The sequence below is a fragment of the Narcine bancroftii genome, chromosome 10, assembly GCF_036971445.1.
Source record: "Narcine bancroftii isolate sNarBan1 chromosome 10, sNarBan1.hap1, whole genome shotgun sequence".
In the NCBI taxonomy this organism is placed as follows: domain Eukaryota; kingdom Metazoa; phylum Chordata; class Chondrichthyes; order Torpediniformes; family Narcinidae; genus Narcine; species Narcine bancroftii.
In genome coordinates, this window is record NC_091478.1 from 31,381,588 (window position 1) to 31,396,768 (window position 15,181).

Here is a 15,181-nt window from a genome sequence, read left to right on the forward strand (position 1 = left end):
AAATTGATGTTAATGCTGTCTGGTTGGAGAGTGCCCATACAGAATATTAAATGTTACTCCTCCATTCCTTGGTTTGACAGTACGAAGCCATGGACAGTCATGTCAGCATGTGAGTGGAGTGCAAAATTGAAATGGTTGGCCACTGGGAGATCTCTGTCATTGCGGCAGACAGAGCTAGGCAAAGCAATCACCCAGTCTGCATCCGGTCCCTCTAATGAAGAGAAGGCCATAATGGGAGCTCCGGATGCCATGGATGGATCCCCAGATTAAAAAGTGAAGTGTAACGTCACTTGGAAGGACTGTTTTGAGCCCCAGATGGTGGTGAGGGAGGAAGTGTGGGCGCAAGTGTGGCACTTGCTGTGGCTGCAGGGGAAGGTGTCAAGGAGGCAATTGGTGGTTACAACATTTGGCAAGCTTGCTGTGATTGGGGCAGGGTAAAGAATGAAAATGTTGGGAACCTATAATTCATTCAGCTGGACAGGTTGTCAAAATCATGAGGGATGTTGAAAAAGTGAATCCTCAGACTTTATTTTTCCCTGGGTAGATACTTCTAGAATTAGGGATAAGAGGGGAAAAAATTGGGGAGAAACCTCAATTTGTTCACTCAGATGTGGTCTGTATATGGAATGAACTGCCAAAGGAAACTGTAGAACTGTGCTCAATAACAATATTCAAAAAAACATTTGGATGGATTGATGGATAGGAGGGGCTTGAAGGAATATGGACCAAGAACAGGGAAATGGGAAAAGCCAGCAAACATCATTAGATGGCTTGGACTCGTTGGGAGAAGGGCTTGTTCTGTGTTGTATGACTCCATAAGGGACATAAAATCTATTTGACACCAGTGGCCTAATTCTAGTGGGTGCACAAGAGACCAACCAATAGAAAACAATTATTCAAAAAAAAAGAATTGCAGGGGCCAATATTATTTCAGCTCCAGGTTGAGGTAATTAGGCATGAAAAGTTCCAACTCTTGCAGTCAGAAGGCCATGAACTGAAAATTTCCCTGACACCTATAGTTTATAACTTGCTGAACGATTAACCTTTTTAATGATATAACAATTTGCGCTGCCATCTTGAAATCACTTGTGCCTATTTCAGAACCTTCAGTCTATTTTTACAATTCATTCCCTTGCAATTATTATTTAATTGTTCATTGTGAAATACTACCAAGAACATTTTTTTGTGTGCTTTGCACATGATGTGGACGAAGCGAGTTATGACCTGCCAGATCAGTAGGATGGCCATCTTGGAGAGCAACCGGCAGGTGTGGCCATTCTCATATAGATTCAAGATTCAATTTAACAAATTAGCAGGAAATTACATGAAATTTATTTTTTCCTGCTGCAAGGCCAGACAGGTTCACCACTGGCAGGAACTGCCTACGCACCTCTTACAGTCAGACTTACAGTCGGAGAGAGAGAAGCCAAGGAGAGCCCTTGCCCTTGATAGAAGGGGTCACAAGTTTGGGGAACATTTTGTCATCGAGAGTTACCTGATCACTTTTCATTTGCTTGGAAACTACGGTTGGCTTCCTTCCCATCACATTATCAGATTTTCTTTTTGTTGTTCATGAACTTCATGGTGCTAATTACTCATTCCAACATTCAAATTATATGATAATTATAAAATATTAGATGATCTTGACTATTTTGAAATGTTCACAATTGCAAGTTGCACACTACAAATGCAACTTCATTTGCGATTTAAACCATTTCCTTTTTGAGGTTATTCTATGTTATGTATTATTTGGTCATATCCTGCTTCCACCAATAGATTCTGGTATTTCCCTAAAAAGACTAGCTATTTGAATTCCATGTCATCACAGTCACACCACATCAACCAGGAGGACGATGGAGTCATATGCCTGGATTGATCTAGTTTGGCGGTCCAATGCATTTACTTGAGATTCAACACAGAATGTCTCCAGCATCTCAGCCCCAGCAACAGTTCCCTCCTGCGCCACCCCCCAACCCCCCACCACCAGCACCCCAACCTAATTTACCAAGAAAGACAAGGCAATGACAATTTCAGGTCACACAACAACCCAAAATGGACATATTGACATTTCTTATAGTCAAGATTCTGGAACTCTCTATAACCAATTGTGTTATACAATTATGTGCCCTCACCACACAGATTGGATTTGTTTTAGATTATCAGCACCAGTTTAATGACTTCAAAGTGCTTCTCTTTCTAGTTTTAACAATGGCACTGAATTGCTTATCAACTGTATTTGCCTTTGCAGGGTAAAGGAAATAGTTCTGTGTATCTTGTGTATGTGAAAATAAATTGAAACTTGAAGACTAGTAAGGTATAACTCTAAGAACATCATCCATGTCTCAAGAATAATTATTTTACAATGTTTAACTAGCAATTAGGATTTGTCCTACCCTTGATATGCTGCCTTGCCCCCTCAATACACCCAATTGAAACTGAAATTTTATGGGAAATTGCAAAGGTCCATTGGTACATTTCATTTCCAATTTCACTGATGCAGGCAGGTACGGAATTTTGTTCTAAGTAAAGATTTCTCTTTTCTGTGAAACATCTGACATAGTAATTATGCAGACGAGTAATACTTAATCAATTTTAAACACGATATTAAAAAAATCATTTAAGTGAAGGTATTGTATGTGATGAACAAAGGATAGAAGAGAGAGAAGAGGCATTTCTAAATAATCCCTTATCGATGATTTCTCAGACAAAAAAAGAATAATTTTCTTGGGTAAATGAGAATTTCTGATTTTGCTCAAAAGGAGATGGAAAAAGTGATTCTAAATCAATCAACCAAGGCAAACTACAAATGTTTCTGGGGTGACAGGATGTCAATTTACAACCAGATCAAAGGCCTAGGAGATATTTTGCTTTAATACCAAATCTTAAAAGTCAACTGATAACCAAGCAGCCAAAAAGTATTTAGAGGGCTTCGGCAAATGTTCTTCTCAGTCAACAGAAGAAAATCTTTTTTTTTTTAAATCACATTCAGTGGAGCTATACCTGGGCTTTTAAATCATCACAAATGTTATCAGCTTTCAACCTCCAAATTAACTAAACATCACAGCGAAGAACAGCTTAGCTTCCTTCACCAGTTTCCAAAAAACTGACGGCCAATTCAATCATCCTGAATAACAGTATGTCTACTTCGCTTAACATGCAGCAACTTTTATGCATGGCATCGTAATGCTGCATCAAAGCTGAAAGGAAACAAACAATCTGACATCAGCTAGACAAGGGCACAACAGAAAATTGGAAGACCGTTACAGCAGACAGTGGGAGTTAAGCATCTTCCTCTGGAGATGGCACATTCACGACCCATCAAAAATAAAACACTTCCTTCCACATTCGGCATCTGAATCAGGATGCACAGGCAAGAGGGAAATGAAATGGTCAATTGTTTCTCTCTGCCTGGCCAGTTCCCTGATTTTCCCTTCCATGTTACATAGTTAATAACGATTGTTTTAGAAATGCAACATCTAAAGCCTTCAGGGCAGAAGAAGGCACAATGAGGGAAGATCAAAAGGAAAGAAAAATAAACACCACAGATGCCATTTTGTATTAAGAAAAACCACAAAAATGCTGGAGTTACCAGGGCAGGACAAGTAGCATGATGGAGAATGTAGATATATTTGCATTTCAGAAACAGGGTCTTCTTGCAAATATCCATCAGCTTATTTGTTTCTTTTTAAAGATGCTGCCTTGGCTAATGAGAGTGATCCTTTCCAGTTTCAGATCCCAGAGATGGGCCGCAGTTTGTGCTCAGGTAGTTTATTTCAACCTTTACAGCTGTAGGTTGTAACAATGTTTTAACATCATCATGTTTAAAAAGGGGAAATAAAAGGCAATTCATTGCAACTCTTCAGGAAAAGGAGATATTAATTTAAAGTGAAATTAGATCCCAGTGGCCAAGTTGCCTCAAGGCTTCCACTACTGAGACCTATCCAAAGCCTACAGCAACTTGTTATCGTACAAACATACTTCAAAAGGAAGAAGGTTATTGTTTACGCAGCCTTTCTAAGCTTGTTTTAAGGTGCACAACGTAATGAAAATTGGGGAGCACGTTAACGCCATCTTCAAGCTAAGGTGAGAAAGGAATATAAATTCAAATGAGACTATTCTTGTGCACTTCACTGAAGCTAGTTCTAAGGTTAATTTGGAAAAACTCTGGAAACAAGTCAAACATTTTTTTCTCTCTTGACCCAAACCACATTGAACATAAGAACCCAAAAAGGGTGTGGGAATTTCCAATGCCACAATTTCCATACAGGATGCTATTTACTACAAATCCTTTAAAGTATTTACCAAAAAATATTTTGCTTCAAGTAGGCTTTCATTCAGCTGTTAATAAAAATGTGGACATCTACATGGACAGGAGGAGTGTTTGCAGGTTAACACACACGAGGAGGGCTGAAGGGCCTGTTTCTGTGCTGTAATGTTCTATGGTATAATGGAAATCTCTCAACATGAACATCTCTTTCAAATGTAGCCTGTTTCTTCAGAGATATCATGCTACCTGCTTATGACTGAAATTGTGATCTTTTAGCGGCACATATATTCTACCTTTGGCACCCGTCTGGCAAAGGAATAAAAGTTGCTTTTAACAACTGCAGAAATGGTTAAATGCAGAGACAAATCTGCTTTAGAAGCTTGATTAGATTATTTGATTTAAAATATCTGCTTTTTCATTTTTGTGTCAATACACAGAACATGAGACAACAGCGTTTTAAAATGTGTCAAGAGATCACATGATGCAGTTGTGTTTGACAGGCATCTAGACAAGCCTATCTGGATCCCAGAAAACAGACAGGTCTGCATTTTAATGTTGTTTATACTGTGATTTTAACATAATTTCTCTATGATGGAGCAACAAACTAACTCCAGAACCTTGTCCAAGATTTAAACAGCTATCAGAACATGCATTTTTAACAGGCATTTGAGAAAAATAATATTTAACCTTCAGCTCCATCCACAACTCCTCCAACCTTCGTATCATCTGCAAACTTACTGACCTATCCTTCCATCTCTTCATACAGGTCATTTATAAAAATCACAAAGAGCAGGGGTCCCAGAATAGATCTTTGTAGTACTCCACTAGTCATTGATCTTCAGACACTACTCTGTTTTCTACCTGCAAGTCAAATTTCCCCCACGCAGCCAAAGTTCCAAGCCTCATGACTTTCTGAATGAGTCTCTCATGGAAGGCCTTGACAAATGCCTTGTAAAATCCATGCAGACCTCTTCTACCACCCTACCCTCATCAATTTCTTTTGTTACCTCCTTAAAAAACGCAATTAGACTCATGAGGCACAACCTTCCCTTCATAAAGCCATGCTGACTATCCTTGAGGAGACAGTACTTCTCTAAATGCTCATGGATCCTATTTTTAAGAATCCTCTCCATTAGTTTGCACACAACGGACATAAGGCTCACCAGTCTATAATTCCCAGGATTCTCCCTATTACCTTTTTTAAAGAAGGGGACTACATTTGCCTTTCTCCAATCCTCCAGCACCTCTCCACGGCCAAAGAGAACTCACAGATCATAGCTACTGCTCCAGCTATCTCTTCCCTCACTTCCCACAGCAGCCTGGGGTCTATCACGTCTGGCCCCAGGGATTTATCAATCCTGATGTTTTTAAGGAAATCCAACACTTCCTCTTCCTTAATCTCAACAGTGTTCAACACACAAGCCTGTTCTATTCCAACATTCTCCTAAGCAAGGTCCTTTTCTCTTGTGAATACTGAATCAAAATATTCACTTAGGGCAGTGGTTTTCAAACTTTTTCTGTCCACTCACATACCACTTTAAGTAAACCCTACACCATAGGACCTCTGTAATTAAGTAAGGGGTTAGTTAAAGTGGTACGTGAGTGGAAAGAAAAATGTTGCCTCCTTTATCCTTTAGCGGTCCCACCATCATTCTCGTCATCCTTCTGTTCTTCACATAAGCATAGGATTAAGGAGAACCCCAAGGCATTCTATGTGCCAGTGGATCCTTATGCCCCCTTTCCACATCTGTGCTTTTACCCTTGAACATGTTTCCAATTTACTCTCACTAGTTCCTGCCTCATCCCATAGTAATTACCCCATCCCCAATTAAACACTTTTCCATTTTGTCTGCTTTTATCCTTATCCATAGCTGTGCTAAAGATTAGGAAGTTGTGGTCACTCTCACCAAAATGCTCCAACACCAAGAGTCCGCCACCTGACCAGGTTTATTACCCACAATTGGATCCAGTATGGCCTCTCCTCTCATTAGCTGGTCCACATACTGTGTCAGGATTCCTTGTACACAGCTGACAAATTCAGCCCCATCTATCCCTCTTGCAGTGAGGAAGTGCAATTCAATATTAAGGAAGTTGAAATCACCTGTAACTACAACCCTGACTTTCCTACACTATTCCAAAACCTGCCTGCTTATCTGCTCCTTGGTGCCCCAAGCACTATTTTAGGGCAGTGATGCTCCCTTCCTATTTCTGACTTCCACCCACACCATCTCAGTAGACAGTCCCTCTGCAGCGTCTTCCTTTTCTATAACCAGTAATGTTACTTCTCCCTCTTTTACCTCCCAACCTATTCCTTTTAAAACACCTGAACCCTGGTACCTGCATCAGCCAATCCTGCCCTTCCTCCAGCCAAATCTCTGTAACAGATTGTAGTTCCCTTCTGCTGTTCCAAACTTAGTTTGGGTTGTGCAATTTCACTTACTTCTATTCCCTAACCAATTTTGAAATTCTTAACTTCTCCTTGATGATCAGAAAAAATGTGAACACTTCCCACCGATCGATGTGTTTTTAGGGCAGACGTAGGTATAAAAGATGAGATCAGATACTATGTGCTGTCACGTAATGAAATAGAAAGGTCATATTACATGAAACTGTCTTTAGTCTCCCATAAGGCAGACAAAGACTCGCCATTGGAATTCCCCTTACAGTCAGAGAAAGAGAAGCAAAAGAGATCCCTCAGAGCAACCACCCATCTTAAAAAACAGTTGAAAAATGCCAACATTTTCTGTGTCAATCACCTGCGACATCATCAGTGCAAGTGGGGGGAGGGCTACTGATTCTATAACTTTCCCCTGTGCAGATGATCACTATGTAGCAATGTTCCCACTAAAAATTACTCCAGGGAGAACAAGCAATTCACCCGTAGCCTCCTTGGTTTCCTTCTACTGATTCAGGTCTCACTTCTCCCAGGACTACAAGCTCAATATAGATCAAGTTCAAGTTTATTGTCAGGTGCACTGAGGTACTGTGAAAAAGCTTGTTTTGTGTGCTATCCTGCAAATCAGCACATACACTAGTAAATGAAACTCAGTACAGAGTGCAAAGTTACAGAGAGAGATCAATTAGAGCAGCACAAGGGCAACATTATTTTTTAATGCAAGGCCCATTTTGTAATCAAATAGCAGTCGGAAAGAAATAGTCCTCAAATCTGATGTTGCACAATTTCACACACTTGAATTTTCTTCCCGATGGAGAAGAGTGTGTGGCCGGGATGAGTCCTTTATCATGTGGGCTGTTTTCATGAGGCAGCAGGACGTGTAGGAGGAATTGGTGACTGGGAAGGGAGGTTTATATGATGGTCCCAGCTGGGTTCACCACTCTAATTATTTAATCAAATGAGAATACATGACTACATATTGCAAACATTAGCAGTAACCTCTCCCTAGCACTTGGAATTAAGACATGATGACATTTTATTTTGACTGTAAACGTAATCAAACATTATTCAGTGGGACTTCAAGAGAGGAAACTGGTCCTGATGTTCGTCATCAAGGTCAATTGACTTACAAGCTGATGCTGAGGTGCTTTACAGGAACCAGATAAATCAAATACATTAAAGCTTTGGATTTTCATTTTGGAAATGCTAAACCTGATCACCTCACAAACAATGGGGAGAACCACTTAATTATTTTATTATACATGATTTATTTTCAGTATCCTGCATATTTACTTTCTAGTTGAGTAGATACAGGCCCAACACATCCGACACTCTCCTAGCTGTACTCAAGAATGGCTCAATGAAACGGCTTTTGTATTTTTCATTAATTTGACACCACCATCTTGGAACGTAATGGCACCTCCCTCTTTCTAGACAGCAGACCCCTAAAGCCGCTCAGTGAATGGTCCTTAAAACAAATGTTGAAAAAAGCACGTGTTATTCATGCAAATTCGATTTGTCCCAGCCTGCACTTCATCAAAATTTCCAACCTGCAAACTTCCTGAAACAGTGAGAATAGGTCAAGCTGGGCAAAACTAGACTGGTAATCTTTGACATTTCCAACTTTGAAGACATTATACTCAGCAAACAAACTCCTCTTCTCTGGGTCTTGAATTTAGGCTCCACCCTGTCAACCTTTGGATCTAAGTAAAAACAGCTGAGTTTCTCCAGTATTGTTTTTACTTCAATCACAGAGTCTGAAGACTTTCAGGTTTTACCTCCTCCATATCTCTTAGGTCTCCACCAATTAATTCTATTGGCAGACTCAGTACTACTCAAATTCCTCCCATTAACCTCCGGCTCAGATCTGGAAAGCTGCAGTTAATACTTTGTTAGTGAGGTTTTCAATGCTTACTTGCATGCAATACAAGTACACAAGGCACTCAACAGCCTATTTCCAGCTCTCACTCGTAAATCCAGCTTTTCATGATTAACCATAATTAAATGGAAGGTGTTGAGATGAAATAGGTAATGAAGCCTCAGTTCTACTATTCTCCTTTCTCTCAGTTCTGAATTCAAGTAATCTTCACCTGCATTTGATAACTGGCACTATCTCCACATTATACTATTGCCTCTGCCTTGCTATCAGTACCATTCTCCTAGCAGATAACAACTTGTCTATTGTTAATGTATCATGTTGCATTGCCAGACACATGGCCCTTCTCCAATGCTGCCTCACGACATTATACTTGTTCTTTGCTATTATCCATTTGTTTCTTCTGATTTTATTCACACCTTCTCTCTCCAAAAACTATCAGGCTCTTGAATCTCTCCACATTACCCTGAAACATACCATAAACTATTCCAGGGAAACCAAGAGAACTCTCTGCACTGTTGAAACATGCTCAGAATCCTGAATATAGAATCATGATTGCATGAGGTGACCATTAAGACTGTATCCACTCTGAAACAATTCAGTCAGCCCTATGGCCTTAAATAAAGTATTCCCTCTCTAGTATCATCCAATTCCCTTTTGTTTACCTTTATGATTAAAAAAAATACAGAAGCAACCTTGATTGGGTCAATTTCCTCTACTCTCAGCTATTCTATGCAGTAATCCAATTTAATCCAAAACTATGCATTTTTGGATAAAAACAAAATTGCCAAAACATTCAATATCATTCAGCACTGTGGAGAATGAATGGAATTTATATTAAAATCTCAATAAACACATTCATGAAATGTTTTCTTTCTTATTGCACTACAAGATCCTGTATCATGTTTTTTTTTAAAAACCATGAAGCTTCACTCACTCTAATATCAAATGCTGGAGCCAGGATGTCTTCAGCCACTTGACGTACTAATGTACTTACCCAATGCAGTAACCCCTTAATTGACACATGATCTAGTGATTATTTAATACCCTTAAATGGAACACAAGAGCTACGTTTTACAAGCTATAAATGTTGCTGCCCTAATTAAACCACACATCATCTTATTTACTATGAACAGTGTTACAGATTTCATTATTTTTAAAAAAAATAACATCCATAACAGGATTTCTTTTCCAATCTGCTTTTATTACAATTTAATTTACAGCTTCTTCAAAAAGGGCCTTGGTTATTCAGCTAACTAGAAGGAAATGTTTGGTAGAACCAAAGCGTTCTGAAACACATGAGCACTATAACTCACACCAACTGAGCTATTTTTGCAAAAAATAGTACAGTGGATTAGGGGTTATTTAATGCCAACTCTTTACCAGACCATCCAAAACTATTTGAGCTTTGCTCCTCCAAAAACTGTACAAGGATTAATCTTGAATGGTCTGGAACCTACATATTATTTCCACCTGCCAAATCAGTGCAGCCAGCAATACAAAATTGGTCGCGTTTCATTCTACAGCAGGATGACAAAGCAGAAAATAGATCTGTGAAAATACCAGTCCCAAGCAGGACCTGGTGTTAAACCAATCATATACTAGCAGTGAATAACACAAGGTAAACATCATATTTAATGAACTAATTAAGAATACTGCTACTTAAGATTTTAAATGTTATTGACAGTGATAGCTTCATTTTTCTTTTTGGAAAAAAAAGTGACATCAGTAGTTTATACCTACCCCCCTCCCCCATATTTAACTAAAGTTCATAAATATCTAGAGTGTGCCCTGCTGGTGTCTTCAAGCAGAATATTGTGAACAAGTAACCTGCTAATAAATTTCAAGAACAGCTTGTGGATCTAATTTATTTTTAAATTTAGACATACAGGTATGCAATCCTTTATCCGGAACCTGTTTCTGTCCTGAAGTTCAGATTTTTCCAGATTTCGGAAAGCCAGATTTAAACCCACCCGAATTGTGCTGCCGTATCCACCCCCTTCCAGTCGCGCTGCCGTCTCCGCCCCCCCCCCCGCCCCGGCCTGCCAGATTCACGCTGCCGGTCTCCCGCTCGCCTGACTCACGCTGTCAGTCTCTCCCCCTCACCGGCCCGACTCACGCTGCCAGTCTCCCGCACGCCCAACTCGCACTGCCACTCTCCCCCTCCCTCGCCGGCCTGACTCGCGCTGCCGGTCTCCCGCCCGCTCGACTCGCGCTGTTGTCTCTCTCCCCGCTTGCCAGATTTTGGAGCTTACTGGATTTTAGATGTCTGGATAAAGGATTGTGTACCTGTACAGCGTGGCCCATGCCAACTAAAATTCTCCAATTAACCAACAACCCCTGTATATTCAAGGGTGGGAGAAAACCCACACAGACACGGGGCGTATGTACAAACTCCTTACAGACATCACCGGATTCAAACTCAGGTTGCTGGCACTCCAATAGTATTACACTAACCACTGAGCTAACTGTGCCACCCTAATTGAAATTTGTGTTAAATATGCGCAACGTTTATTTTGAAGCTTTTTTTTTTGCATGAGTAACAGAACCATCTTAACGTTTAAGTGTTCTAGTGCATGATACTTCCTTCCTAATGAAAATTTCCTACTGCTTTAGAAAAATGTTTGTTCTTACATTGCAAATTATAGCCATATGACTTGACAGAAGTTTTAAAGTTTAAGAGTCTTTCAGACATGATGCATCAAATATGGTCGATAGCCTGCAAGCAATTCTACACTCTCCAGCCATAGTGAAGGTCTAAGTATAGTTTGTTCTCAACCAGAAATATCTCTTGGCAGTGACATAACTTGACTGCATCGCTGATATGGTGTTAACATGAAATTATAAGGAAGAATCTGTTCACCTATTTGACAAATTTCAATTATAGATCCTCGAGCTGTTTCTGAAATTTGTTACTGATTCACAATATTCAAATTTGGGAAGGGAAGAGGGTTCAAACAATGGCTGTCACTTTTGTTTAAAAATAACACCATCACTATCACTATTTAAAGTCTCAAGCACTACTATTTATTAAGTAATATTTCTAAAGTTAACAATGACATATTCCCTCTTGCTGGTCATCATTTTTTGAAATGGTACTTTTGATCAGTGAGCTTTCTGAATGAATACATCGAACTGCGCAAATGAAGCAGAGAGAGCAAACCACTGAATCGTCTTATTAACTCCAACAGCAACTGAACCTGGTTAAAAATAATCCACATCATTTATGTCTGTCTATTCATACCTACTATTTTAAATTGGCAGCTCTAGCAACTGGTAACTGTGGTGGAAATTGCTTTCCACATCACATTCATCACCAGAATAACATACCAGAATGAAACTCAATCTCAGATTGCTAAATGTGAATCTCCATCCAAAGCTCTGCAAGCCTAAGAATATTTTGCAATGAGTTTAAATTGCCTACTAGAAATGCTCACCAGCAAATAATTACTCTGCTCTAATCGACAAATGATTTACATGCAATTCCACATCATATATCGAAGCTGAACAGATGATAAAGGGCCAAATTGCAGTGGTCAACAGACAAATCATTTAGAAGCAATTCCCAAAACAAGTAGGGATTTGAGAGTCAGAATGGCCTGTTTCCATGCTGTGATTCTCTGATTCGATAACTGTCTCCAATTTGTAACAAGGTACATTATAAAACAAATATAATTAAAACTGTCAACCAAGACATATCATGTGTATTTTCTCCCTGCCTTCCTTCTCCACCAACCTAATGTTGATAAATGTAAAAAAACAACCTACACTACTGCCATCTTTCATGAATAAACAATGGTTTTTCCGGGCAAACGAAGGAACTAAAAAAAAACAGAAGAGCGAGAAGGGGAAGGGAGAGAAGGGTGGAAAAACCAGCAAGAGCCAGAAATAAAAATAAAAAGCAAATAAATAGTAAAAGCTGCAGAGAAAATGTGCAAACATTGAAAACACAAGCAGCACAGATGGACAAAAAAAAACACACAGCCGTACACAAATTAATTTATCACTGGAAACTCCTGTCATTATCATAATGTATTACCTCAACAAATATTCAAGGTCAAACATGGTACCTTTAAAGATACTAAACATGCTGCAAACATGCATTTCCCCAAATAAAGCATCAGAATTGTATCGTTCGTTCTATCAACATAGTAAAGCACTCCAATTTAAAATATTTTGAAATTTCTAATAGACAACTTTAACCAAATTAAATTACTTGGTTACGTTAGGCTTAGCAAACATAAATTCTAATACACACTTTTGAAATGCAAGTCCATGCTTCGTCAAGAATTCAACTCTTTCATTACCTTTAGGTGGGAAATATGATTTGCTTTCAGCTTTATGAGGCCAATCGACCACCAGTGGTCCAAATCGACGAAAGCTAGCTGTGATTTCATCTACAGGGACATCATAGCAGAGTTTTATTACAAGTAAAAGTTATCAAAATTACATCCTCACAATACTGAATCAACAACTCCTTGAACAGTTAAAAAGAATTCAGGTTTTGGCTTGCAAATAAACTTTTGTACCTTCATCAATGTCTGGAGGCAGACCTCCCACAAAGACTTTTCGTGAATAGCGCTCCACCCTTTCACCATTCTGACAGCGTGTTGGGGAGTTTAAACCTGATGTCAGGGACTGGTCACCCTGACCATCATCAAGAAAACCATCTTCAATTGGAAAAAGTGAAGAACGACCTGAAAAACAGTTTAAACTGTTTAAACTCCAGCATCTCGTAAAAACAAACCTGAACATTATTCTGATATCTCAGTTCTATTTCACCCAAAGACATCAACTCTACATCATCCCCAATTTCTGTATGCTCAACAGGAAAATGTGACTGTGTTAGAATATAGAATATATTTACTTTTATATACAGGCCATATCACTGAGCACACATTTTTCAATATGAAGAAAACAGTGTATTGAAAGTAAACTAAAATTCCTATTATCTGGAATTAATGCAAGCAGCAGCCTCAAGCAACCGGCAAAAAAAGCTTGGACAATAAATAGGTAAGAAATATGAAGATTTAAAATTGGTTTCCCACCACCCGCCCCCCCCCCCCCCTCACTTTAGCAGTTAGTTCACCAATCCAGATATTGGGGGGGCTTTACTGTATATGATATTGATAAAGCTGAAATGCAAGTCTTTAATTTTATTCAAAATGTTTCTTTTAAAATTAATACAACTGATTGTTACACATCAAAAAAAGAAAAAAAACAAAGCCCAAAATGGACCTAAACTTTGCAAGAAAGTATCACCCAGCTTCAGTGCTGTATAAAAAGTTAATTGGATTCAGTTATCTGTTGAAGATCCGCTTCAAGAAAATATTCAAGGAAAAGCCCTTTGTAACAAACTACTGGAAAGGGAAAAGGAGAAAACCCGCGTCTTTCCAAGTATCAATACATGCTAACTGCTATTACATTTTAAAAGAATGTGTGGTTAGCTGAACAGCTAATGCAACACTATTACAACTCCAGCAACCCGGGTCCATATACGACACTGTCTGTAACAAGTTTGTATGTTCTCCCCTTGTCTGCATGGGTTTCCTCCTACCCTTCAAAACCGTATGGGGATTGTGGGTTAAGTGGTGTATTTGGAGGGCATGGGCTCATGGGCCAGAAGAGCCTGTAACCGAGCTGTATGTCTACATTTTAAATCATCTCTATTTCTCAAACCACAAGCCAGAAGATATATTAAAGAGGCCACTAGAACCCTATTGGCATAATAAAGTTATGAAATTAAAGCTTGGCTTTCCAATGTTAAGCAAGCTGCCTCAGGATTGATGGAACCAAATGGAAATGCTCCACATCAACAGTTTCTTCCCTTTTAATTTGTATCACCACATGAAAATTTGAAAACTATATTCAAAGACTTGCTCCTAAATTGATTGCAGGAAGTTGGGTAAAATTATTTAGAAAAGTTAACAATTAATTGGGGTGGGGGAGGGGAGAGAATGTTTTTTCCAGTTACTCCCTTTTGCACCAGCTTTGAGAGTTGTGTATCACTGCAGTGTGAGGTTTTGTACATGGGAGACGTTGTATCTCCAGCATCTCATTCAAGATCCCACAAGTGAATTTCTCCAAGAAGCATTAGGTAACTTTACAGAGATTTAGCAGGCCCACGCAGCCATTCCCAAGTTGGTTCTGATTTTTAAGATTTAAAGTAAGAACCTCCTCAGCCACTTCAGGTCAGAAACCAGAAAATTGTGAAGGTTCTGTTGGACAGTTCTTTTGTAAAATAATTATAGAAAGCAGTTCATTTAAATTGGTAGTTTATCCACAGGATGCAAAATTTTATGCACACAACAAAAGATTAACCATACAAGAATAGCCAAGGAGCTTAAAAAGTACATAAATGTTCTTCTCGGAACATTTATTTATCTCTCAAATATCATCAGGCCCCACCAAGGTAAATTCAACAGATCTTACTGGGCTTCCATGGAGAGTATCGTTTACAAATGTTGTATCTCATTTGTCCAGACAGAACTAACCTCAGCAAAAGGATTCAAATGTGTCACTTTCCCACACCAGAAGTTAATTTACTGACAATCAATGCCAGAGGTGCAATTTGAAAAGACTCATCTTCCTAAACCAAGTAGATACAGTTAACATATAGTACATGCTTTGGAGACCCAAAAGT

General features: G+C 39.1%; 1 protein-coding gene across 6 annotated transcripts in view; it reads right to left on the reverse strand.

Annotated features, from left to right (window-relative positions):
- cpeb3 (cytoplasmic polyadenylation element binding protein 3) overlaps positions 1–15,181 on the reverse strand; it is a 102,325-nt gene that overhangs the window by 35,363 nt on the left and 51,781 nt on the right. For all 6 annotated transcript variants that reach the window (XM_069900514.1, XM_069900513.1, XM_069900515.1 and 3 more), the window contains 2 exons: positions 13,068–13,235; positions 12,846–12,935 (listed from right to left, as the gene is read on the reverse strand). In XM_069900514.1, the coding sequence (XP_069756615.1) occupies positions 12,846–12,935; positions 13,068–13,235 (258 nt within the window). The remainder of the gene's footprint in view (positions 1–12,845; positions 12,936–13,067; positions 13,236–15,181) is intronic.